The sequence below is a fragment of the Antennarius striatus genome, chromosome 3 (assembly GCF_040054535.1).
Source record: "Antennarius striatus isolate MH-2024 chromosome 3, ASM4005453v1, whole genome shotgun sequence".
In the NCBI taxonomy this organism is placed as follows: Eukaryota; Metazoa; Chordata; class Actinopteri; order Lophiiformes; family Antennariidae; genus Antennarius; species Antennarius striatus.
In genome coordinates this window covers 12633720-12660439 of record NC_090778.1, presented here as the reverse complement: position 1 = coordinate 12660439, position 26720 = coordinate 12633720, and the positions used below count along the sequence as shown (strand labels likewise).

At 38.6% G+C, this 26720-nt stretch overlaps 2 protein-coding genes across 2 annotated transcripts; one reads left to right on the top strand and one right to left on the bottom strand.

Moving 5' to 3' along the window:
* Positions 1–3268: 3268 nt before the first annotated feature.
* hscb (HscB mitochondrial iron-sulfur cluster cochaperone) lies at positions 3269–13383 on the bottom strand. The gene is made up of 6 exons (XM_068311329.1): positions 12931–13383; positions 12737–12833; positions 8802–8891; positions 7153–7297; positions 3606–3653; positions 3269–3470 (listed from the first exon to the last, which is right to left on the bottom strand). The coding sequence occupies exons 1-6, from the start codon at positions 13269–13271 to the stop codon at positions 3376–3378; spliced, it is 816 nt and encodes a 271-aa protein (XP_068167430.1). The 5' UTR covers positions 13272–13383; the 3' UTR covers positions 3269–3375.
* Positions 13384–13448: 65 nt separating this feature from the next.
* On the top strand, positions 13449–26684 carry lrrc8ab (leucine rich repeat containing 8 VRAC subunit Ab). The gene is made up of 4 exons (XM_068311328.1): positions 13449–13545; positions 14129–14242; positions 19237–21355; positions 22259–26684. The coding sequence occupies exons 3-4, from the start codon at positions 19244–19246 to the stop codon at positions 22532–22534; spliced, it is 2388 nt and encodes a 795-aa protein (XP_068167429.1). The 5' UTR covers positions 13449–13545; positions 14129–14242; positions 19237–19243; the 3' UTR covers positions 22535–26684.
* Positions 26685–26720: the final 36 nt, after the last annotated feature.

Sequence of the window (26720 nt, the reverse complement as noted above, 5' to 3'; positions counted from 1 at the left end):
TGTCTGTCTTTGTGTGTGGCTCCGCGGCGCACTGGCATCGTGTCCGGAATTTCCCCCACCTCACGTCCAATGCCAGCTCGGATAGGCTCCAGCTCCCCCTGATCCGCTGTGGCGGATACAGCGGAAGAAAATGAATGAATAAAAATAATAAATGATAATTATCTCTGATATTGCTCTTGTATATGGAAGACATATACAAGAGCAGTATCATTTTTCTGGTGTAGCTTATAAACCCAAAATTCAACAAATTTTCCACAGCATGGGAATAACTGAACTGGAAGGGGTGACTGGGTGAAGGGACATCTGGTACACTCAGCTTAGCCCTGCTGCACTGCAACGGAGGGAGGGATGGATGGATGGATGGGTGGATGGATGGATGGATGGAGGTATGGAGGATGGATGGAAACCAATTCAGTGCTGTGAACACAAAAGTTGATCTTTTAAAAATCTAAATTACGTCTATCTAATGGCATCATATATCAAATATATATATTTGTGGCCATCAATAATGACAGAAAGGTCATATTTGATTCAATGGGGTGTTTTTTTTATATATGTACACAGGGTAAACATAAGATGCAGAGAGTAGAAATTAGAAGAATCCAGATTGCTGGGCATATATTGCAGTGTTGCCTCACAAATGTGACATTGTTTTTGTGGTTGGTGACCTGGATGACTCAAAAACAGAAACACATCAGTGCTTACTGTTTCATGGGTCAAATGTGAATGCATTAGAACTGGAAAGAAGTCACGTAGGATTATGAATTGTCAAGATAAACAAATCTGATATAAGAAAGAAAACAAATACTGAACAATTAAGTTCACTATGTACTGGTCCCATCTTTTCTGATCATGAACATCTCACTCTCATCAGCTCCATGTATTTCATTGTTGTAGTAACATCTGGCCACACATTGCTTGCACACATGTAATTATTGCTGCGTGTGGGTTGAGTAAATGGTTTGATTGTGTAACAATACACTGTATTGCTATGTGGTTGGATTGACAAGTGTATGCAGGGCTCTGGATTTATTTAACTTTCATCCTTGGTTGTCTCACCCACCAGTTCAGACTGCTTTATGTTTTAGCCTTCATCTGACTGAAGTTTGTGCAAATTATTGGTCAAATTTATGATGCTGACCATGGTTCCGGTACAGCGTTATCAGCAGGTTCCTCTAAATAATAAATAGGCAGCACTTAGTAGTTACATTGTACTGATATAATGTTTAAAGTTGGAGGTCTGCAAGGTGATCGTTGATGTTAAAAAACCTTGACCACATCACCAAGGTGCACAAGTCCCACTCCATCTGACTTGGTAGAACACAAATGCTAATGATACTTAAAAGTCATGGGTTGATAGATACACAGGTTGTAATAAAACATTGCTTCCAATGAGCAGGTGATGTTGAAGTTCTCAGAAAACAAATTTGTGAATGAACCAGAGCACCCTTAATTAGTCTGTGTATGTCTAATATAAAAATGAGCTTTTCATATTCTTTTATATCCCTAGTCATTAGAAAATCCCAAATACTGTACGTTTTCTTGCTCCCTTGCCATGATTAAGTGCACATGCATGTGAAATTAATCCCTTAGCATCAAAATCTCACTCCAGCCAAGTACCCAAAGTTGGCAACCCTGTTCAAGACGTTGTATGGTGATTTCATGTAGCTAGTTCATTTTGCCAAGCTTTCCCATCCAAGTCAATTTCACAGCCCAGCAGCAGTGAGTTTTTTCCCTTTCGACTCTTTCAAACTCAATTTCAAAGATTACTGGGAGACAGCGGCAGACTCAGCACTGGTCGATCACATTTTCTCATTAATTTAAAGGTGCCGTAGATGCCTTCCGATTAAGACATGAATAATAAATAAACCTGTGTCTCCTTGTTGTGTGAGATGCACTGCTTAATTCAGGATCCATCCATGTGTATTAAAACTGCTTGTCCAAAGTAAAAAAGACACTACAGCTTCAGACCTAATAAACAAGCAGTCAGAACATGTTATAAGGGGATGTTCTAGTGGGGTTTGTGGTGTAAAAAACCGTCATTGTAAAGCCCACTAACAAACACACAATATTTTAGGTGTTGTGTTTACACGTAACATTTCTGTCATGTAACATGTCATCTGATGTTGACTGTTCACCACTAAATACAGTAGCACTGCATGTATTTTAGTGCTATCATACGTACTGTATATCTGTTTCTGTTTAAAAGCAATGGCTGCAGCTCAAAGTTCTCATCATAGATTATGGAATTTACTTTTATAATGCAAAATTAAATGAGGAAAATGGCTGCATTTACATTCTAGTGCACCTTTCAGAGTGCTGCAGGAATAGCAGAACACCAATTTATGAGCTAAAAATTACACACATCAGAGAGCTTAGGTTTATATGGTGATCACTATTCACTAGGGCTGTTCTTATCATTATAGCATTAATGCCACATACAAAACCACCATACCTATTCAATAGGATGTGTCACAGTCTGGCTCTCACAGCCAGATGAAAACATACCGTGTTTTAAAAGAATAACAAAATATTTAACAGAAATTTGCTCAAATAATATGTTAACCAAAGATCACAAATCATGAGATTTGAGAATCAGTAAAATAAGCAAAAAGTACATGTTTTGTGTGAACAAGTGCTGTGTGTGTGTGTGTGTGTGTGTGTGTGAGTGTTTTAGAGTGTACAAACAGCTCAAAACCTTAATAAAAGAAACTGAAGCTGTCACATAACTCACAGTGCCTGCAGGGAAGGGGAGAGTGAGTGATTAGCAGGCCTTCATTTATTTGCTGGTGAACCCCGCGCCCAGGAGTCACCAGGACACACTGAACCACTCTGCTGGCACTGCCCAGAACAGTGCCACAAGACCACCAGCTGGAGTCGTCAAGATGTCTACCTCAATAGAGGAAATCTTGTCTCATATCCAGCATGTACAACATGTACTGTGATCCTTCACAGTGATTGTCAAGGTGTTATGTCTCCACCTAAAGGTAACCCGAGGAAGTGAAAGAGGGATTTGCATCTGCATGTGTCACATGTGACATATGCTGAGCTGATAATTATGTAAACATAGGAAGCACCATTTTAATCAGTCTGTTATAAGTGTCTTTCATATTTAATGATACATCGGGTACAAGTGGATATGAGTAGACTTGAGAATTTAGTGTAATTCAAGGGGGATTCTATGTACGCAATTACAGCTTCTACAGTACGTATGCAACATTTAATTAAAAAAAAAAAGTAAAAACACACCAATAACTCAATTGTGTCTCAAGAAGTTTATTATTAAATACATTTACATAAATTCAAGGCAAAGGAATACTATTAATTATGCGTTTCAGTACAAAACCTTTTAAAAGTGACAGTGAATGGAAGGAATCACAGGAATTCCGAAAGTTTTTCCTTCACCTTTTCCTCAATGTTTGCATAGTATTTCATTTTGGCAAGCAGTGCTTTGGCAGCCTGAAGATCTCCTGTAAAAACAGAGTTCAAAATTAAACAAATGACTCACACATAGACTTAAAAGAAATGGTTCAACATAGGTCATAGAACAAAAGAATGAGGGGGGAGAACAAAAGCTGTTTCAATGCAAAGTCAGAACAGAATACCTCGAAGCAGGACGGTGTCTATCTCCTTTGTCAAGTCTGCCAGTTTCCCTAGAAATGAGCATGAGATATGTCTCAGTTAAAGAACCCATAATAGATAAATCAAGCAGTTTTATGTGTGTGCCATCTAACACATGGATACAGTGATACATTTTAACATACAAAATGCAACACAGAAGAGCACTATCTGAGCACTATCCATTGGTCTGAAGTTATCAAACTTCCGTTTGTGCCATATAAATCAGCTGTAATGCCATGGAATCAAATTCTGTTTCAGATACTATATAGGTGTAAATTTTGCCCTGTGTTTGCCATAGATAATATTTGAATATATGAATACTTATGAATATACTTATAAACCTTTGTGTAAAAGAACTGAATGACAATTCAAAGATAAACTACTGACACCCCCCATGCCATATGAAATGCAGGCAGTGGCCTTATTAACAAATTATTCTGGAGCTCCACAGCAAAACAGTGATGTGGCATGATTCTACACAAATCAAGAAAATGGGAAACAACAACCAAAAGCAAACATCTTCCACAAAGCCTCTAAAAATATGTAGGTCATACCACATCTGAGATATGCTAGCTCCAACATATGTAAATGTACCACCAGATCCAGATCCAGAACTTGCAATCTCTGCATAACTTTGCTTTAACCTGCTACCAGGAAGATCTGACACAACAAAAACACTTTTAAAATGGAAAATGTCCCGCCAGTATAGAAGGAAAGTGTATTTATTGTGCTGATACTTCTTTATGTGAGCTAAAGATGAGGAACTCAGAGTACAAGAACCACAACCCACAGCATGCTTCAAAGAAACAAGACATGAAGCCGGTGTCAGTTTAATAAATGTAAACCAATCCAGACATAAAGACAAAGCATCTGGAATTTGTTCATACCTTTACAGGTGGATCTGTATTGACTGGCCATGCCCAATCAGAGAGCATGTATTAAAGATGATTCTGACAAATAACTATGGTGTTCTGGACTTGGTGGTCAAATAACTAAAGGAAACTAGAAAAAGACCCACAGGACAAAACATTACTTTCTGAGGTTTACTAACACAAGACATGACCCAGTTCTACTCTGACACAAAGTGAACACTGTGTGTGTAGAATAGTCTCAGCATCATTCTTACAGCCTCAAAAAGCTGTAGAACACGCCTCTCACCATGAACAGTTCTACGCATATTTTCATCACCATGACATTGAAGATCTTTTGGAAATGACCTCTCACTTTTCCAATTTTTATGTTAATGTTGCTATTCGAGCTTTTTACACTTTTTTTTTTTGATTTTGTAGATAATAGAAGGCGAAATATTTTTATCTTCACTCCATTATAATTTTTAAAATGATAAAGACTAAAAGACAATTTTAAATGACGTTCTTAAGTGTAATCAGTGTCCTTTTTTTTGACGCACATTTTTTGGCAGGGACACACGACCGTCAGACAGCGTGAGTCACTGGGACGCAAGCTTTAAATGCACTTCCATTCAACACGCTTTTTCCATTTCTCCGCTTAAAGTTTGAATTCGCAATTATGTTTATATTGTTTCTTGTCACAGGACTCGCCTGCGTGATTCTGCCTTTTTAAAATCATCCAAAAAGCAACAGTACGTCTGCTCGTTTTACACGCTGCAGTGAGAGCGAGGATTTAGTTAGATCCTCTCTAGAGATATAAGCGTCATGCTGGGTTTCTGTCTGTTAAAGTGCTTTGAAATGACTGCTGATGTGATTTAAGTGTTTTACAAATAGTGTAAAAGTTGATTTACTGATTAATTGATTATCACCATGCCTCCGAAAAACGATGCAAAAGCTGGGGGGAAAAAAGCAAGCGACAAGGAGTGCTTTCTTACATAAGAAACTTCATGAAGAAAAAGAGACAGATATTACTGACAGATATTACTGAAATTTGTGTGGAAAAGGCTCTGTCAGCTCGGTGCAGTGTCCACAGGAGAATACAGTATATGAATCAAAGGCAAAGAAAACTATTGAGTGAAAAGCAAAAGTGAAAAAAAACAAAACTGTTACATCTTTATTTCTAAAGCTTTTTTAATGACAAACCAGGTTTTACATATTTGATAAAATATATAATTTTACTGTTTTTCTTCTTTTTACTTAAACATGTTGTCATTAAAGAGTCAGGATGTTATTGACAGCCGGAAGTTCACTTCCAGCTCTCAACAGGAGCGGACACCTTTCTTCTGTCTCCTGTTGTCGCTATCTCACTAACTCATACCCTTACTGACTTACTGATTCTCTGCAAAATTGGCAAGTGGAAGAGGAAAGTTGGAGGATACTCTAGACCAGATGGTCTCTTCTATGAAAAAGTTAAAGAGCGAGTTAAAGAGCGACTTTGATAAGTTAAGGAGTGGCTTTGATGAGTTAAGGAACTGGGTACAGCGCTGGCATCGAGACTGTGGATCAACAAGTGAATTCTCAACTGAGGGATCTGGAGATAACTATAGATCTGGACCAGATTAAGAAATGTTATCCACTACCATATTGAGGTAGGAGACCACTTGCAGTGCTGATAAAACTCCAGAATCGTAAATTCAAAATTGGTCTTCTGAAACAAGGCTTCAAACTGAAAGGAAAAAATGTCTACATTCATGAAAATCTCACTAAAAAGAATGCTGATAACACTAAAAAAGCTCTACAACTGAAGAAGAATGGGTTTATCAACAACACCTGGACAAAAAACTGCAGGATCTTCATCAAAACAAAAGGGCTTTTGGAGAAGAATAAAACAATGGTGATCAAGAGTGCAGAGGAGTTGGTGAAATACGAGCAATAAAGATGGACAAGAGGTGTTACTACACCAAAGATCTGTACAACAGAATCACTTGAACAGTGGGAGCTCTACACCATTCTGGTTCTTCTCCAAAAGGAATGTTGGAGAATAGTTACTGATAGTTACACCTGCGGAATATTCTGGATGCATGTGTCAATTGACTCAAAAACTTCTAAGCAGTGCATAAATGACCAACGGTTATGTTTTTTTTGTCTCCTATATTGTAATTCAAATACAGTTCGCCCCCGAGCATTCGCGCATTAATACTTGTGACTTCAGGTCATCGCGGATTTTCAGTAGGCAGTCACGTACACGCATTATATTGGCTGATGGCATCCAGACGTCCGCTACATTCCGTGGGTCTCGGACTTCCGCGAGACACAGAAGTGCTTTAAACAGTCAATAAGAGGGTGGGAAAAGGTAAAACAGATAGAAAATGATTTAATATCAGTATGGGGGGGTTCATAAATGTTTTAAATTACCGTAAATAATAAGATAAATAGTTCTTCGCAATATCGCGGAATTCGTTATTCGCACGTGGTTCCTGGAACGCATTAACCCGAGTAACAAGGGCACACTGTATTCACTTTAACGTTATCAGTGTCTTAATTCACTTTTTTTTTCAATGTACTTGAATGAGAATCCTCCAAAACAACATGCACTACTCCTTACTGCATTCATGATCAACAGCCCACTCACCTCACTTAACCAGACTTTCACACAACAATTTAAATTGGCATATTGGTTTACGTTTTGTGTCTCGGCCGATCTTATCGGCCTCTTCTGGGGTCTTTGCTTCATCAAGGGATTCATTGATCTCCATCAGCTCCATCAGAAACTCTGAATCAGCCCCATAGTCGGTGCCCTCTTCAATAGTCATCCCCTTGAGCTCCAGCTAAAATACATGGTGGGAATTCATCAAACTCAATTTTCTTACCACTAGTCTTGACTGTCAGACACTATATTGCCAGAGTATTCGCTCACCTTCCTTGACTCGCCTATGAAAGTGACATCTTGTTTCTAATCCATAGGCTTCAATATGACGTTGGTCCATCTTGTGCAGCTATAACAGTTTTAACTCTTCTGGGAAGCCTGTCCACAAGATTTAGTCGTGTGTTTATGGGAAATTTTTACCATTCTTCCAAGAGTTCATTTGTGAGGTCATATATTGATGTTGGACAAGAAGGCCTTGCTCTCAGTCTCTGCTCTAATTTATCTTAAAGGTGTTCTATCGTGTTGAGGCCAGTCAAGTTCCCCCACACTAGACTCTGTCATCTATGTCTTTCTTGACCTTGCTTTGTGCACTGCTGCAGTCATGTTGGAAAAGGGGCCAGTTCCAAACCGTCCAAAATGTCTTGGTATGGAACTAAAAGTGGCCAAGCCCAGCTCCTAAAAAGCAACCCCACACTATTATCTGTCCTCCAACACACCTTACACTTGGCACATTGCAGTCCGACAAGTACTGTTCTCAGTACCCTGACTCGTCCATCAGTTTGCCAGATGGAGGAGCACAATCCATCACTCTAGAGAATGCATCTCGACTGCCCTTCAGTCCTGTGGCTGCGTTCTTTACACCACTGCATCCGATTCTTTGCATTGCATTTGGTGTGATGTATGGCTTGGATGCAGATACTTGACCATAGATACCCATTCCGTGAAGCTATCTGCACCCTGTTTTTGAGCTAATCTGAATGCCACATAAAATTTAGAGGTCCGTGGCAATTGACTCTGCACGAAGTTGGCAAGCTCTTTGCAATACAGTAATCCCTCGCTTGTTTGCGCTTCAAGATGCACGGCTTCACTACATCGCGGAATTTTAGTGGGTAGTCACGTGATACCGTACGCGCATGCTATTGGCTGACAGCATGTGGAAGTACGCTGCGTTCCAAGACTCATGGGTGGTCCTGGAACGCATTAACCGTGAGTAACCAGGAATTACTGTATGATTACTGCCTCAGCATCCGTTGACACCGCTCTAGTCATTTTACTTTACATGTCCTACCACTTCATGGCTGAGTTGCTGTCGTTCCCACATACTTCCACTTTCTTATAATGCAGCTGAAAATTGACTGTGTAATATTTAGGAGCAAGGAAATGTCATGATTGGATTTGTTACACAAGTGGCATCGTATCACAGTTCCTTGCTGAATTCACCGAGATCCTAAGAGCGAACAATTTTTTCACATATGTTAGTTAAAGCAGTCTGCATGACTAGGTGCTTGATTTTAGGCACCTGTGGCCATGGAAGTTATTGGAAGACTTGATTCTGATTGTTTGGATGCGTGAGCATATACTTTTGGCAATATAGTGTATTTGTCTAAAGCAAGCAGGCAGACAAAGATAGCTTTCAATCATGAAAAACTATTAATTGAAAGTTTAGTAAGGGACTTCAAACTCACCATATAAAGACCACGACTCAAAGGCTTAAGCAGAGTCTTGTATGCTTTGTTCACAAGAGCCGAATGGATTTCTGAATACTCCTGTTCTTTCTGTAAAAGAGGGTTCTGTTTGAAAGCTGAGTCTATAAGCATTCACAAAAAAAATGAAAGGAAATGTGGATTATTGTGATTTTTAAAAAACATACTATGTATTGGGGGGAGCGTATTCACGTTATTCTAACCTGTTTCAAAAAGGAAGAACATGTGAGCTAGTTTACATCCTGCCTTTGAGTCTGTACCATGATCCCTTTCTTAAGCATTGAATACTCTGTGATGCTGACAATTAAAAGTATGATATATAGCTGTTCTTTTGTTGTCCAGCTGTTTGGGACCCTTCAATGAGTTCAGGTGTAAATTTGACATGATAGATGTCTGGAAACAAGCCGTAAGGAAAATATCTTGGAAATGGTCGACAGATCCAAGTACATTTTACATCTATCAGGTCTGTCAGCTCTCGTGAAAATCAATAGTCTTGAGCTCTGGCCCATGGGTCCATCACGTTGAGCTGCCTCAGTAATAACCAGTTCTATAGGTGGCTGCCTTGTAGTCTTGTATAAGTAATGAGTTTTCTATAAATGACAAGAGACCTCTGAGGCTAAAAGATGTGTAATTAAAAAAAACTGCCAGAGGTACTGATAAATAAAACAACATCAGTACAATATTAGACAGATTGTGTGTGAGGAAATCATTTAGGCTTCTCCAGCTCTCCCAGTCAGCTGAAAAGGAGCTTAGCTTTCATATCACATCATGACAACCTCCTGCACGATGAGCATACAAAATAAGAGCAAAGCATCACACCTCTGCTCCTCCTTGTGCTTGTAATGCTTACTCATTTAAACTGTCATGCCCTTTGTCTAATGATCCTATAGGTTTGCTGAAGGACAGAAAAGGTGAAATTTTTGTTAACAATTTCAACATTATAAAATACAAGTTCAAATTAAAAAGTGTTACAATGCATTGCAGCAAGCATAATTACATCCCGCTTCAAAGCGGCGATGTATTGTAATTGTCAGTGTTCATGTGTTCGTCCATTTGTTCGTTCGTTAGTCCACCAAATATCTTCACAACTGTTACAGGTAGAAAGATTAAACAAAAAGCCGATTACTCGGGTGGCAAACGGGATAAAATTGAGAGGATGACCTTGAGAAAACTAGGTCAAGGGCTTTTGTACACTCAGGAACCGGATATGAAAGAAAGACGAGGGAGAATGCCAATATGAGTAAGACCATTGCCAATATGAGTAAGACCATTGATCAAAGCCTCAAGGTCAAGGCCATCATCTCATTTCCATCCCCTTTGCTGCCCGAGTAATCTGCATTTTGTTTGATCTTTCTATTTGCAACGGCTGCGAAGATATTTGGTTGACATGCGAATGAACAAACAGACGGACAAACACACACTGACAATTTCTAAACATCACCGCTTTGAAGCGGGATGTAACGAGAAACTCTAGATCTGCTTTACAGTTTCTACAGTATCTTGCCATATCAGCAACATGTAATTGTTGTGTGCATTTCATTGATGATACTTTCTCAAACTTCTATTAAAAAAAAACGAAAAAAGCTGTCTGAGACATACTTGAATTCCTAGTATGCATCCAACCCCCAAAACACTGACTCTTACAATATGTAACTTGATAGCAGTGTTCAAACTCTGTGCAAAGTACACAATGTCTTCAGATTGAAATCTGCAGTTTGTAGCATAGGTTTTCTATCTAGGTTTGCAGTCTTGTCGCTTAAAAATGCAATAACAATGATAAACCTATATTTTAGTAACATACTTTCTGCCATAACAGTTCATCTTAAAGCTTAAGCCGAAAATTATGGGATTGAATCAATCAAGAAAATAACCAATACTTCTGTGCTATGTTTAGGCAGTCAAACAATTTGTGTCACTCACATCTTGTCCCTTGTGAAAATATGCCCTTAAGGCCTATTTGACAGCATAAAAGCCATTAACTCTCCCTTCATTCTTGAATGTGGCATTTACAATAGCACATGACATCCATTTGTGCTTATATATTGATTTCACTTTTGCTTTGGTAGACTTGAGATACAAAAACTTTTACATACAATATAAAAGATATCAGTCTCCAAAATTGCATAATATATTATGTGATGCACCAAGGTGCCCTGGCGTGGCACCGGAGCATACCCTGCCTCACATCCCTAGTCGCTGGGATAGGCTCCAGCAACAGCACGACCCATAAAAGCGAAGAAGTGGACCCTGAGAATGCACTAAGTGCAGTAATCATACTTGAGTACAGTACGCTCCCACATATTCGCGAGTCAAGACTCGCGACTTCACCTCATCTTGGATTTTTGGTAGTCAGGTGATACCGTAAGCACATTCTTTTGGCTAACAGCATCCGGAACTGCGCTACGTTCTGTGAGTCTCGGAACGCAACGCATTTCCATGAGACACAAGTGGTTTAAACAGTCGATATAAGTGTGGGAAAAGGTAATACAGATAGAAGGTGGTTTAATATCAGTATGGGGAGATTTCATAAACGTGAATAATAAGATAGTTTGTGTCTATATCGCAGAATTTGTTAGTCGCATGTGGTTCCTGGAATGCATTAACCGCGAGTAACGCGGACGCACTGTATTCTGTTTCCTTGTTTTAGAATTTTAGATTTCATTATCCATTCATTTAAATAGCCTATTCTTTTTTTGTTGCGCAAACTGTCATAAAGGAATTTGTATTTGAGATACTTAGAAGCAAGCCATCATAATTCTCAATAAATACAAATGTGCATCTCTGGATACAAGTCAAAATATCATTGATCAGATATTTTGTGAGGTTATGTTTTGTATTTCTTTACCACGCAATCCAACTCAAAAAAACTCCATACAGTGGTACCTCTACTTACAAAATGAATTAGTTCCGGAAGAAATTACGTAAGTAGAAAATTACGTAAGTAGAGACGTGTTTTCTTTGCAAATGCCCTAATCAGTTCCAAGCCCCAAAAAATGCAAACCTAAATGTTTTATAAAGCATAGAAATGCATCAAAAACATGTAACAAATACATGTTACGATTAGATTATTACACAATGAGACTTGTGCATAATGTAAAAAACAAAGAATAAAGAATAAATATGATGGTCATTTACCTTTTAACTGCTGTCCTCGGTTTTTTTTTTGCCCTCTTTGGTTCATGCGCTCTTGCCTAACGATGCCGAACAACATAGTGAATTCCAGTTCTCCTTTTGAACTTCTTTAACAACCCACGCAATGCCTTGAACTCCGGGTGTTCTTTCGCCGATTTTCCCTCACCTGAATCCTCCTTCACAAGGTCATTAAAAATGGTCTTAGCCTTTTGCCAAATTATTTATGTAAAACTATCAGAACACCGCATGGGTCTAGGGCCGAATGACGAGGACGCTGCATAGACACCTATCTAGCTACACATAGGAGGTCAGTCTGAGCCAATGGGATGCCAGGAAGATGCTAGGTAATAGCCAACGGCAGAGCAGCTATAAGAATGTTGCGTTCAGGAACCTTTGAGAGCTGCTAGTAGCAGCCAATACTGTACTTTTACCTATCGTATCCTGAAATTTCTTTTGTAACAAGAGGCAATATTTTCCTGTTGAGACGTTTCGTAACTTGAAAATTTCGTATGAAGAGACGTTCGTAAGTAGAGGTACCACTGTATATGCAAAGTGACCTTGCAAATTTGTGTCTTTTAGTAAGCCCAGTTTTCAACTTTGCTCAGTTATTCACTCAAATTCTATTAATCATACCAACAAAACAAAAATGGCCAATCGAATGGCATAATAGGGACATAAGGTCAAACACAATTTTCTGTGTCACAATTGATAAGACTAAGTTGACTCATAAACCATGTTATCCATCTGGTGTCTGGTAAGATGCTTCATGAAATCTGCTTCCTTACCAAGGATTTTTGGACGAAGTTGTCTGGATGGAGAAACCGCTGAAGCTGCACATATTTTGTCTGTAGTTTGTGTGTATCCAGTGTGAATGTTTGCTCACTGAAAAGAGACGTGATAGCATGTAATATTTTCTCACAAACGGATTAAAAGAATGATGAGTTAGTTCATAGCTAGTACTAAACATCAGACGACTTACCAATCCATGATTTCAAAGAAGGATATCCCTTCTTCAGGGGGCTGGACTACTTGGCATGACTTGCAAAAAAACGAAGGTGTTTTGACAAGAGGCTTTTTGCAATTCCAGCAGCTCAGTTTGACTTGAGCTGTAGAGTAACGTCTGGCCAAATCAACGGGATGAAATGAACAAATGAAGTATTCTTCGTTTCCCGGTAGCTTGAAGTTCATGTTGCTGTGCAATGTTTCCTTCTTGGTGAGGGTGGTAGAAATGCAACGTGCTGACAATGTAAGGTTCACAGTGAAGCTGTGCAGTAAAGTCCGAGAGGAGCAGACCGTCCGCAGTAAGTTTACTGATAACATTTCCGGAATTTAGAAGGAAATTGATGGAGCTGTTAACTCAATCAAAAAATTATACCGTACCGTGCCACTGCCCTGACATGAAGTTCTCTCTTCCGGGATGTACAGGTTGTCGTTCTTCTTCTACGATACCAAGAGGAGCACTCTACTGCCGCTATTCTACTGGTGGTGAAAAGGTGGAACTGTGTCAAGGGTGCTGGGAAAAATAACAGCTAGCAAGTTTAGCTGTGAGACACAATGGTTAGAGTTTGGATTTGATCGTAACACACAAACCTTAGTAAGTTTAACATAGTGACACTATTAATACGTATTAGTGAGGCATCGACTTGATATAAGTGTCTGCGTTTGTTGTCTTATCATTTTGAAAGTACAGGCAGAGCTGGTGATCTCCGTGGTTAGCCGCGGTATTTCAGGAGCTAACAGCATCCTAGCTTAGTTTGCTATCGTGTTTTTAACACCAAAGCTGAGTCTTTTTGTGGTCCGTGTTGAAATGTATTGTGGTCAGATATCAACGTCACGTAACTTCGGATGTTGTGTGTCCAATTTAAAATGGTACACAACATATATCTTATACTTTCTGAATTGCAATCTGTCTTTACGACAAATATCCCCTGCTAATGTTACGATGAATAACAAATGACACATCATCTAAACTAATCAGTATCGTGTGTCTCACGTTATACTACCCTCCTTGTGCTTAGAGCTCTTAAAAGTATGTCACGCTTATTTACAGCAAACTATCGTTAAATATAGCTTGAATCAGAATCAACGAATACTTGTTATTTTCTTGATATCACCATTGGTAAGAAGCTGAAACCGCGATTAAATCTGTAAATAACATTGTCAGGCTTTCATTTCAGCCCGATGGTTATGAGAGAGGCAATGGCCCATGAACACCTTTGGATACGTAGAACGTGGCTTGTCCATCAGGGGGATCATCAGGGAATGAAGCGCAGATAACGCAGATAAAACTGGTGAGTGTTTGATTTACTAAGTGTACTTGATGCTGCAGAATCAAATCCATAAAACAACAGTACATGAAGTGTGTGCAAACCTTTCTTTGAAATAGGGCCAATATAAATCTGCTTGTTTGCCAAAGATCAGGCTAGGAATCTGGACTCCTCTCCTTTTACAGTTTCCTAACAAAGAACAAGCGCTGATTAATGACATGTTTTGCTTGTAGTTGTATGTGTGTTCGAGTTGGAAGGGGTGAAAAAAAGGTGAATATTCCAGAGACACTGGCTGGAGACAGCAGCATTTATAAGGTAAACAGGATCTCTTCCTGAAGGTCAAGGGAGGTGCTTTTCAAGGCCCCCACAGACAATACTCTGGGTATTATAAACGGAAATAGCTAAGAATAGAGAACAGCAGAGAAAGGTGGCTCCTCTGGTTGTTGTGTTGTTTGGGTTGAACTGGCCAAAACGGAACATCATCTTGAAAGAGTGACTTCTCAAGCTTACAGGCTGGGAGTGTCACACTGAGGCAAGGCTAGAGGTTGATTTGGATGGCTTTATTGGTTCATACACAGCATCAGCAAAGGAATACTTTTGGATTGCCTTTGACTGTTCACGAATGGAGATACTGTTCATTGTAGTTCAGATTTGTAAGTAGATTTTTTAATGCATGATGAGCATTTTCCATCTTTGTTTAAACACAGATTGCACTGTGCACATGTGTTTTTTGTAGTAGGTTAGTGATTCATGCCAGCTACATTGAAGAATTACTTAAGTGGATCTTGCTGCCTGCGCTTTGTGTGTAGGTGTGGGATAGCGCAGATCTGTATTATGTTTGGGTGTCTTCAACCATGCATAAAATATCCTCCTGAACTCATTAAAAATTGACATACATTTCACCATAAGAGTGCATGGTATTAGTGGACTTAAGCAGAAAGTGTAACACTACAGGTCAATGTATGCATGCATAAATATTTTCAATATCTACTTTTACCATGAATTACTCCTGCTCATTGATTTGTTCACACTTCAGCTAAGATCATCCAAAGTTAATGCCACATTATAAATTGTTTCACAATTGTAAATGTGCTGACCTGTCTCTGTACCCATATGACAGCGTGTATTCTAGAGTGGAAAAGTAAGAAGAAGACTATTCTAAAACCGTGACCAAGTAGATACGGAAACAATATGCAGTTGTGTAAAGATAAGACTTATGACAAGGTGTAGACATGTTCTACTGGAAAGGCAAAGCTAGATGACTTCTGTTGTAATCTGGCACCCTTAAAATCATGGTATGGGGAAACACACACACACACACATATGTCTTGTCTCAATAGTTTTGATGCATATACAGGTGCCGGTCATATAATAAGAATATCAACAAAAAGTTGATTTATTACAGTAATTCCATTCAAAAAGTAAAAATTGCATAATGTATACATTCATTCCACACAGACTGATTATTTCAAGTGTTTATTTCTTTTAATTTTGATGATTATAACTGACAAGTAATGAAAACCCCAAATTCAGTATCTCAGAAAATTAGAATATTACTCAAGACCAATACAAAAAAAGGATTCCTAGAAATGTTGTCCAACTGAAAAGTATGAACATGAAAAGTATGAGCATATACAGCACTCAATACTTGGTCGGGGCTCCTTTTGCCTGAATTACTGCAGAAATGCAGCGTGGCATGGAGTCGATCAGTCTGTGGCACTGCTCAGGTGGTATGAGAGCCCAGATCGCTCTGATAGTGGCCTTCAGCTCTTCTGCATTGTTGGGTCTGGCATGTCGCATCTTCCTTTTCACAATACCCCATAGATTTTCTATGGGGTTGAGGTCAGGCGAGTTTGCTGGCCAATTAAGAACAGGGATACCAGCTATTTGTTAAAGAAGTTTATCAAATTCACTTTCAGTGAAATACAGACATCTTTTGACCTCCAGATTAGGAGGGCAGATTTGAACATACAAATAGTGGAGCACAAGTTAGAGGTGGGTGTTGTTCACAAGTGACTCATATTGAATATTAGAATGTTTGTATTTGTAAGTAATAAAGATTACCAAATGAAATGTATATTGTATGTTTTTATTGCCCGCTATGGTGATGGTGACTTAGACAGACTCTGAAATGATTCTGGCAGATGGAGTCACTGCTCTGCCACCCTGGATAGCTGGCAGGTGGACGGGGTAATTATCGGGGTGTTCAGTTTGTGGGGTGGGGTGTTGTTAGGGTTAGGGTTAGGGTTAGGAAACGGCCTTTCAGCAGGCCTATGGTCAGCTCCACCCGGGCTGTCGTCCTGCAGTGAACTCATTTGAGGTTCTGTTGAAGGCCTGGGTTAGTAAGGGGTCAGCAGCCTCGGTTGGCATGGGTAACCCCTGTCTCACAGAAAACAACCATCAGACTCTCCTGTGATGGAAAGTAGATTCATTAGAGTGGATTAAAAGATGGAAACAAGTGAATTATTGTGCTAATCTTTAGTTACTGCATTAGTCTGTTGCTCAGGTGAGACTCATCATACACCCGTGAGTCAGGAAGCGATCAGGACTACTCCGTCTCCACATCAGTAGTGAGGGGAGTTCCTCCCCGCTGCTGCCGCTTATGCTTGCTCTGGAGGGTTCTGTTGGGTGTCTGTTAAAACTCTTTGAAATGTCTGCTGATGTGATTAGGCGCTATACAAATAAAGGCGGAAAATGTAGTTGGCAGCATCACGTGTGATCTGGACAGATGTTAATTTATCTATGATGCAGTCTTTAACATGTTGAAACAGTACTCAATCTACTTCTAGCTGCTGTGAATTTGCTGTGAATTGTCATCCTCTTCACATCATCACCTTCATCATGTGAGGGAGCCTTGATGGGAATATGGGTACCGTCTATGGCAGCAAATTACATTGGGACATCCGCAAAGAAATTAATGTTACTAACCCAAGTCTGACATTGCAGCACAATATCATTAAGAGAACATACTTTCAAATGAATTTATCAGATTTCTACATCATTCACCTGCAGTCCTGTTGAACTCCTCCTTGATGATTCTGACGGTTTTCTATCCAGGGAAATAGAAAAACTGGGGTAAAAGTTTGAAGGCGAGGCACACTGAGGATCTCCTAATGTATAGAAAAACTATCGTTTGCAAATAAAAAATGAAAAACTGAACAGAGCGTTACACACAGCGCTGCTGTAGACGTGAAGATGGATCAGGTGTGTGTGTGTGTTGGATTGGGACGTGAATCGGTACCGATCATAAAGAGGGGGCTCCATGTCAAACGAACATGGCATGTTCGCCTCTAAAATGCCTCTAAAATACCGAGTAATTTATAAAACCTTACTTTCTGTCCGACAGAACCAGGAAATGAAGCCGCGTGAGCGGCGGTGAAAGGGGGCGGAGTCAGAAGAAACTCTGGGTTTGTGGAATAAAACCTGCTACTGACCAGGTTATGTTCAGAGAGTCTGTTACTGCGGTAACAAACCCAGAGGTTCAGTTTACCTTGCTACGTGAAACAGACCAGGGTTACAACCCTAACCCTGAAATAAGTTACCTCTCTTTGTGAAACCGAAAACCCTGATTTTCGCTGATTTCAGGGTTAACTTAACCTTCTCCCGACCATGCTAGCTTCAGAGTCTGTTACTTTGGTAACAAACCTAGCGCCCAATGTATACATTATACAAGTTTCACTTTTTGAATGGAATTACTGAAATAAATCAACTTTTTGATATTATTCTAATTGCATGACCAGTACATGTATATAATACCTTTGATCAGTATTGGCACATCATTCATGACACAGATTATTGACCAGTCAGGACTAAGATCTACTGTTTTTGTCTTACTGTTATCTCCCCACCTATATATTTGAATAAGGTCACTTGAAAACCCTCACACTTTCACACTTTTTAACTCCACCCACTACTAATCAAGGGCCCAACCAATCACGGCACCTAACCAATCATATTTTTTTCAGTTGAACTATAAATATTGAACCAGTGATGGAGGGTTCAATATTAACAGTTCAGCGGAGAGCTTCTCATGAAAAGGCTTCTGAGAAGACTACATTTCTCTTTGGTTTAAGATCAGTTCAAGAACTGTTTTCTAGCTATAGGTTTTCTTCTTATCTACACCTTTTTCAGTCACAGTCGGTGCTTCCTCATCTTGGCAGCACGTTCTGCCAATTTCTGCACTGCCTTCCTCTTCAATTACTTCTGGTGTGAATATATTGATAAGCTTCCACTTACTGTGTATGTGTCAAACTGCAGTTGATGATGCTACTGAGCAAATTAACTGTTAACCTTCCTGGAAATTTCTCCCTTCAAAGAGACATGACATAATTTGATAAACAATGTACTGTATGTCGAATTAACTTGTCTCCAGGCTAAACTAAAAATAATCATTCCCAGTTCTCCACTGTAAATTATCGATGGATACATTTTCAATAATATATGGTTAATAAAAATCTATTTTAGCTCACAGATTTTATTTTTTACTATAGTACAGGGGAAAAAAATCTAAATTCATGATACAATTTGGCAATGTTTACCATATATCCAGAACTCTTTATGAATGAATGACAAAATAAAAAGTATTTTAAGGTTACAGGAATTATTATTTTCCACTATTAAAGAAAACTAATTTATTTGAAATTTACCATAACATGCATTCAATTTGGTGGTTTACATCTCGGATTTGGATGTCTATGGATTGTCAACATTAACAATATGACTCTGGCAGCTGTTGTTTGATGTGCTTAAAATCTAGTCAAGAGTTCCTTGAAGTTCTCTTCTCCTCAAGGATTACAATATATGGAGCAAAAGCTTCATAAAGTCAAGTAAAATAAGTAAGTTTGCTTTTTATTGTGCATAATTAATTATATATATGTTACGTAAGTTAAGGCTACTGAATTTTGTGGGGTTTTTACAAAGTCATCTGTAGCAATCTATAGCGTTTTGATTTTTGAGGGTTTTCTGGTCTCTGCAGCCCTTATGATTATGCCTTTTTACTTTTTTTTTTTTCTCAACAGATAAACAATGATCCCCATCACCGAACTGCGCTACTTTGTGGACACACAGCCAGCATACCGCATCTTGAAACCATGGTGGGACGTGTTCACGGACTACATCTCCATTGTTATGCTTATGATTTCTGTATTTGGCGGAACACTGCAGGTTACTCAGGACAAAATGATCTGCCTTCCCTGCAAATGGGTGGTTAATCAGACCTGCAAGAAGAACTTCAATGCTACCCTCTCCACATCATTGTTCTTGGAGCCCAAAGGAATCCAGTATGATCTGGACCGCCACCAGTACAACTATGTGGATGCTGTATGCTATGAGAATAGATTGCATTGGTTTGCCAAGTATTTTCCTTACCTAGTTTTATTGCACACACTTATTTTCTTAGCTTGCAGCAACTTTTGGTTCAAGTTCCCAAGGACTAGTTCCAAACTTGAGCACTTTGTATCCATCTTGCTGAAATGTTTTGACTCCCCATGGACTACTCGCGCACTGTCAGAGACAGTGGTTGAAGAAAGCGACCCAAAACCAATGAAAATGAATGGCTCCATGGACCACAAGGAATCTGTTATCAGTGAGGATGTTGAAGCAAGCGTACCTATGCTCCAAAGGACAAAGACACGCGTTGAGCAGGGTATCGTAGATAGAACAGAAACAGGGGTTTTGGACAAAAAGGAAGGTGAACAGGCAAAAGCTTTGTTTGAAAAAGTGAAGAAGTTCCGTATACACGTTGAAGAAGGAGATATTGTGTACAGACTGTACATCCGTCAAACTATCATCAAAGTCATCAAATTCATTTTGATAATATGCTATACAGGGTATTATGTGCATGATATTAAATTCAGTGTCGACTGTTCTGTAAATATAGAGAGTCTGACAGGTTACAGTATGTATCGTTGTGCTCACCCACTGGCTACACTTTTTAAAATCTTAGCTTGTTTCTACATAAGCTTGGTGGTAGTGTATGGTTTGATATGCATGTACACACTTTGCTGGATGCTTCGGCGCTCTCTGAAGAGGTATTCTTTTGAATCAATACGAGAAGAGAGCAGCTATAGTGACATACCCGATGTGAAGAATGATTTTGCATTTATGATGCATATGATTGACCAATATGACCCTCTGTACTCTAAACGCTTTGCTGTGTTCCTCTCAGAAGTCAGTGAAAATAAGCTGAGGCAGCTCAATCTCAACAACGAGTGGACACTTGACAAGCTCAGGCAAAGGATCACCAAGAACTCTCAGGATAAATTGGAGTTGCACCTTTTCATGTTGAGTGGCATTCCAGATACAGTTTTTGACTTGATGGAGCTTGAGGTTCTAAAACTGGAGCTAATCCCTGATGTCACCATACCCCCAATCATCGCCCAGCTTGTCAATTTGCGTGAGATGTGGCTTTACCACACACCAGCCAAAATTGAAGCTCCTGCACTGGCTTTTTTGCGTGAGAACTTGAAGTCTCTTCACATCAAGTTCACTGACATTAAAGAGATACCCTTATGGATCTACAGTTTAAAGAATCTCGGTGAACTTCATCTGACAGGGAATCTCAGTGCAGAGAACAACCGTTACATTGTTATTGATGGGCTTCGGGAACTTAAAAGGCTCAAAGTTCTTCGTCTGAAAAGTAATCTCACTAAACTACCTCAGGTGGTGACTGATGTGGGCATGCACCTCCAGAAGCTTTCCATAAATAATGAGGGCACCAAGCTGATGGTGCTCAATAGCCTGAAGAAGATGGTCAACCTGACAGAAATGGAGCTCATTCGCTGTGATCTAGAACGCATACCCCACTCAATTTTTAGCTTGCACAACTTACAAGAGATTGATCTGAAGGACAATAACCTGAAAACGATTGAGGAGATCATAAGCTTCCAGCACCTTCACCGGCTGGTCTGCCTTAAGCTCTGGTACAACCAGATTGCCTATATTCCTATCCAGATTGGCACTTTGACCAACCTTGAAAAACTGTACCTGAACAGAAACAAGATTCAAAAGATCCCCAGCCAATTGTTTTATTGCCGGAAGCTACGTTTCCTTGACCTCAGCCATAACAACCTCACATATATCCCTGCGGACATTGGCTTCCTCCAGAATCTTCAATACATGGCAGTGACAGCCAATAGGGTGAGTACTGAAGTAATCCCTTTCTTGAACCATTTTTTTAAATTTTGAGTATACCATATAATTGTCCGTCTTATGCATACAGTCCCTAACAAAAACAATTTTGCTTATCCAAGTTGTAGGAACAACAAATAATAACTTGACATGTAGTTGATCAATTACAATCATAAATGGCTCATTTGAAAGGCCTCTAGATTTTACTTCTTTTACCAAAAAAAAAGTCTTGTATAATTCATTGAGTTTTATCTTTTAAATAAGACAAAAAGATCAGATTTGCTTGAACAAAGGTCTTGACATATACAAAATAATATATATATATATATATATATTATAGTGTGTGTGTACAGGTCCCTCTAATACACACAAACATACACAAGGGGGCCTGTAAGCATGCAATGGGAGGTAGGGTAGCGGCAACTCCTTGGTGCGCCCCAAATGAGCAACTTGTGAGGGGGATGGCGCCTTGCTCAAAGGCACCTCAGCAGTGCTCACACTCCTGGTGGCAGGGTTGGAGCGGGAATCGAACCGCCCATCTTGGAACATTGGACGACCCGCTCTACCGCCCGCTCTACAACTGAGCCACTGTCGCCCCTTTCGGGTGACACTCTAATCTGTGATTGGTTGAATCACAGATTACACACGTCAAGACTTTAGTTCAAGCAAAATCTGACCTTTCTTTTCTATTTAAATAATAAATCTCAATGCATAATATAAGATGTTATTTTGGTATAAGAAGCATAATCTAGAATTGATCGAGAACAATTCAAGTTGTTATTTGTTGTTCCTGCAACCTGGATAAGTGACAAGACTTTCATTCGGGACTGTATTATTGAAAATGCTTTTAAATTGCATATACTCATTTTTCCATTTCTTCTCTGTTATACCCTCCCTCAACTTGAAATGAAGATTGAAAGTCTGCCTAATGAGCTCTTCCAGTGCAAGAAGCTTCGCACATTAAATTTGGGGAACAATTGCCTACAGTCTTTGCCGTCACGGTTTGGAGAGCTGACTGGGCTTACACAGCTAGAGCTGAGAGGAAACCGTCTGGAGTGTCTGCCTGTGGAGCTGGGTGAGTGCCGGCAACTAAAGAGAGCAGGTCTAGTGGTCGAAGAGGACCTTTTCAACACCCTGCCCTCAGAAGTCAAGGAACAATTATGGAAAGTTGACAAAGAACAAGTCTGAACAAGTCTGGTTGTCAATGAAGATGGATATTGATCAACATGTGAGGGGAAACCTATCGTGTCCCAGTGGGCTTTTTGACGCAGGCAGTCACTCTGTTGAAGTGTTTTGCCAGTAAGGTTGGGTATTTCGAACCAGCGCCACTTTGATAGGTGCAAAATACTGACAGCATCACGTTATGTGAAACTGTGCGGAGGATTTTTACAAGACAACTTCTCAGGCTTTACCATGATTGCTCAGAATGATGATTTTAGCAATGCCATTGTGATTAATAGCAAGTGTTAGATTTTGTGCGACTTGATAATAGCAACATTAGCAAAAATGGTTGTGGGCCAACTTGAAAAAAAGAACTCCTGATCAAAATTAATGGGACATCAGGTCTGATGAAGATACAGAAAACTACAAGAGCACTCATAGAGAATAGACTGACACCAAATCCAATTGTATGATCTATGCTATGCAAATTTGTCAGCACAGCCACTATACAACTGGACATATTTCCAAAACCTTATATCTAAATATGGTTGTGCACAGTGTTGCCTCATCAAGTTCAGCCAACTCAAGTGTTTTACAAAGGTTACAAGTACTTTTTTCACCTTATTTTAAATTATATCAAGCTACTTAGTTCATTTTTTTTACAAAACATTACAGATAAGAGACTAAACATTTGAAGAAAAATTATGCCTATTGTGTCACAGTATTTGAACTGTCTTCATTTTATGTCAGCAATTTTTTTCAACAAATTAATTGTAACAATAGCAATCCTAAATTACATAATTCCTTGTTTCATTTCTCTGTTCCTGGATTTTTTTTCACCTACATTTCCACAGCAGACCTGAGCTGCCTGTGGTGGAAAGCTGTCAAAGATGAAACAATCTAAACCAAAGTCGTACTGTCTGCACCAGCCAAGGGCTAAAACATGGGCACAAGTAGGGATACATGAAGGAAGAGTGGTTGACACACAATAATACCATGTACAGGAGAGTTGTAATACCAGGGAACATCTCTGTTAAGTGTGAGTGGTCACATGAGGGATGGGAAGAGATAGCCAGCTTGTTAATCGATTGCAGATGGTGTCGATCTGTCAACAGAAAAATGCTGAAAAAGGTTGTCAGCTATAATTTGACAGCTGTTAAAATACATGTGAACCATCCACATGAGTCAAGCTGAAGTAATGAAAACACCTGTTTTCTAGGCAGTGCAGCTCTAAAAATATAAACTACAGTTACAGATACACTACCAGTAATTTATGGGGAAAATGGTGATGTTAGCATGTAGTTTGACTGAAAATAGTTGCTGTTCTGCTACTTTTTAGTTTACAGTGTTTGACCTAATGTTGGCTAACTCTGGAGGTTGTTTTTATAGAAAAGCTTTTCATAAAATTACAAATTAAAGGAATTATCAAACAGGAGGGGACTGTTTTCAGTGCAGGTGCTTCAGAAGTGGAGGAGTTGTCTTCAGTTGTAATGCTTACAAATAAAACAAAAATGTCTCAGATTTGAGATGTGGTAGATGTCCTCTTTCCTGGGAAAATGTGTTGTTTGTTTTTGTTCTTGTTCTTATTCTTGCTTGAAGAAAATTGTTCTATTGAATGCTACACAGCGGACTTGTATTACAAGACAGTGGTCCCCTGTATTTGCATGGCTGGAGCTTCTTACTAGAGTGTATACCCAACCCTTATTGCCAGTATACTGCTCAATGGGAAATGAAATGCCCCTCGTTGCCATGCTGAGTCCACATCAATAAGAACTGCATGAATTAATTTCGAAAACCATAGCAAAATGCAGCAAGTCTGTGTTAAAAGATTTCAAGAATTACAAAAAGTAGTGTTGTCATTTTTGTTTCTAACACTGGTGGCCATAAAGTAAGCCCTTCAGAATTCTGAACAGTGTTATTGATCACAAATATGTTTAAACGCCTTGGCTTGTGTGTACAACGAATAACATTATTAATGATAAATGAATATTATGTTTCTACCTTATGGTAAATGACATTACAGCCAACATCAGTCACAGATGAAACATTTGTTTCTGATCCATTACGTTATGAGAGGAAATTTTATGGGGCTTTTTTCTTTTTAATATATTAAAAATTGTAATGAGGTTCTAAATAGCCATTTCTGAAACTTGTCATAAAATCTGAAATTAACTTTCACTTTTAAAAAAAGCAATATTCTAGTTCATAGAAGAATCAAGTTAATCCATATAACAATGGCAAGAATGATTGAGGACATTCAATAATAGCAATGGCATTCAGGCCAACTGCCTTAACTTGAATTCACTTGATCAGTGTTATGTACAGTTTTTGTTGTTTATTAGGGGCATTGTGTTCCTTACTGGTTTCATGCCGTAGGCTTTCCTGTTCCACATGCTAATTGGAGTAACTGAATTTTTTTTTTGTTTGCTTGTTTTAAGTTGTCACAATCTTAATGCCATTCCTTCTACTATTTTCCCATTTGGGAAAATAATGATGCTTGTAGTATCTAAAATGGGATTTGAAACACATTAATTTATGTTGCTGCATCACTTTTTGGCATTGGTAAAAAAGTGAGTTAAATGTTAATTACAGTTAAATATGCATATTTTGGGAGTTTTGTTTTGTTTGTATGTTACTTCCTCTGCTAGATAATCACACTTTTCATGGAAATCCTGCCCTGCCAGGTGGCAAAAAAAAGGCAACAGGTCAGAATTTAATTTTTTAAGTCTCAAAATTAAACTGACAAAGTGTAGTTTTACTACCACTTCATTACAATTGAATCAGAGTGAGGTAAACCTTACAACATAAAGGTTTTAAGCTCAAACCCATTAGGTAATAAATTTTTTATTGTCTTGTGTTCTTTAGTAGTGAAATGTGGGAACATTTAGTTTCAGTGATTGTTTATCTCTTGCATCAGTAAGCAGAAAAACCAATGCATATTTCTGACACAGAGCAGCACATAGTTGGGGTTCTTGTGGGAATCACTTTTTATATGATCCTAACTGCAAAAGAAATTCTGTATACAAGCTGTATGCAGGAATACTTTAAGCTATTTACATTTATTTTGATAACATTTTCAACTATTCTACTGTGCAATATTATTGTTTAAATTATGTAAAGTTTGGTCATGTCATAAAGTGCATGGGCATTATTTTTGTCACTTTCATTTTAATAAAGTGTTCAAGTCAAGCAATATAGAGGTGAGTTTTGTTTGTTTGTTTGTTTTTTCAGGAGAAGTCTTCTTCCATTGCAACACCTTCTCCAAAAGTTAAATAAACTGTCTGTGAATGCAAACAACACTGACGGCCATTCGGCCATGAGATTTAAATCATATCAGATAAATATTGAAGAATTCTTTTGAAACTGCTCAAAGAAGCATGGATACCTTACCATCACTCCTACAAATGATACCCAGAACACCTTCAGAATACGCCACATTTTAATTATAAGTAGAATAAGAAAACGTGATGTTAGATGTAGGGCGCTACAGGTTAATTGGTCTGTAAATTTTAATGTGTTTTATTTGTTTTGTTTTTTCTTATCGTGGTATCTGCAACTACTGGTATATATTCACCTGGTTATTTATTTATAATCCCATTCTCTGCATTTTTAAAATTTGTCATGAATTTCTACCATTTCTTTATTTTGATATAAATCAGTGTTACTATATTTCTCAGGAAGCCGACTAGTACTTTTTTTAACAGCCTATTTTTATTACACTTGCTTTTTTTAATTATTTAAACATTTTGTTAAGAATTTTAAGTTTTGTGTGCTTTTCTATACATTTTTTTCTAGTTTAGATTATGTAATTTTGACTACTGTTTTTATGTATTTTCATGTTTTAATTAAACCACTTGGTTGAAAAATGTTTTGTTTTTTTCGTTTTTGTTCAAGACAATGTTTGATCTGAACTCTATTGTTGATTCAGGACTGTTATCCTGAACAAATGTTTGGAAGTGTTCACTTTGTGTATTGTAGTACGATGCAACTTCATCATTTATTGTTGATAATCCTTGTTTTCACCATATAATCACATTAATTTTGGATTCCAGCATTGCATGGTTGGAAAGTAATGGTGTATGTATTAGCATTTATAAGAATAACGTGAAAGTTTTGTTCTGCTTGTAAACGTGTACATCCTGTCCTGCAGACATTGCGATAGAAGTAAAATCAACTTGGTTGACCAGATTCGTCTTGGTTTCTGTCGATAAAA

Coding starts and splice junctions, on each gene's coding strand:
- lrrc8ab (XM_068311328.1), top strand. CDS start 19,244: ATGATCCCCATCACCGAACTGCGCTACTTTGTGGACACACAGCCAGCA. Junction 21,356..22,258: donor TGGCAGTGACAGCCAATAGG/GTGAGTACTGAA, acceptor CTTGAAATGAAG/ATTGAAAGTCTGCCTAATGA.
- hscb (XM_068311329.1), bottom strand. CDS start 13,271: ATGTTATCAGTAAACTTACTGCGGACGGTCTGCTCCTCTCGGACTTTA. Junction 12,834..12,930: donor TTCTTTGAAATCATGGATTG/GTAAGTCGTCTG, acceptor GTCTCTTTTCAG/TGAGCAAACATTCACACTGG. Junction 7,298..8,801: donor TGAGTCGTGGTCTTTATATG/GTGAGTTTGAAG, acceptor CATGTATTTTAG/CTGGAGCTCAAGGGGATGAC.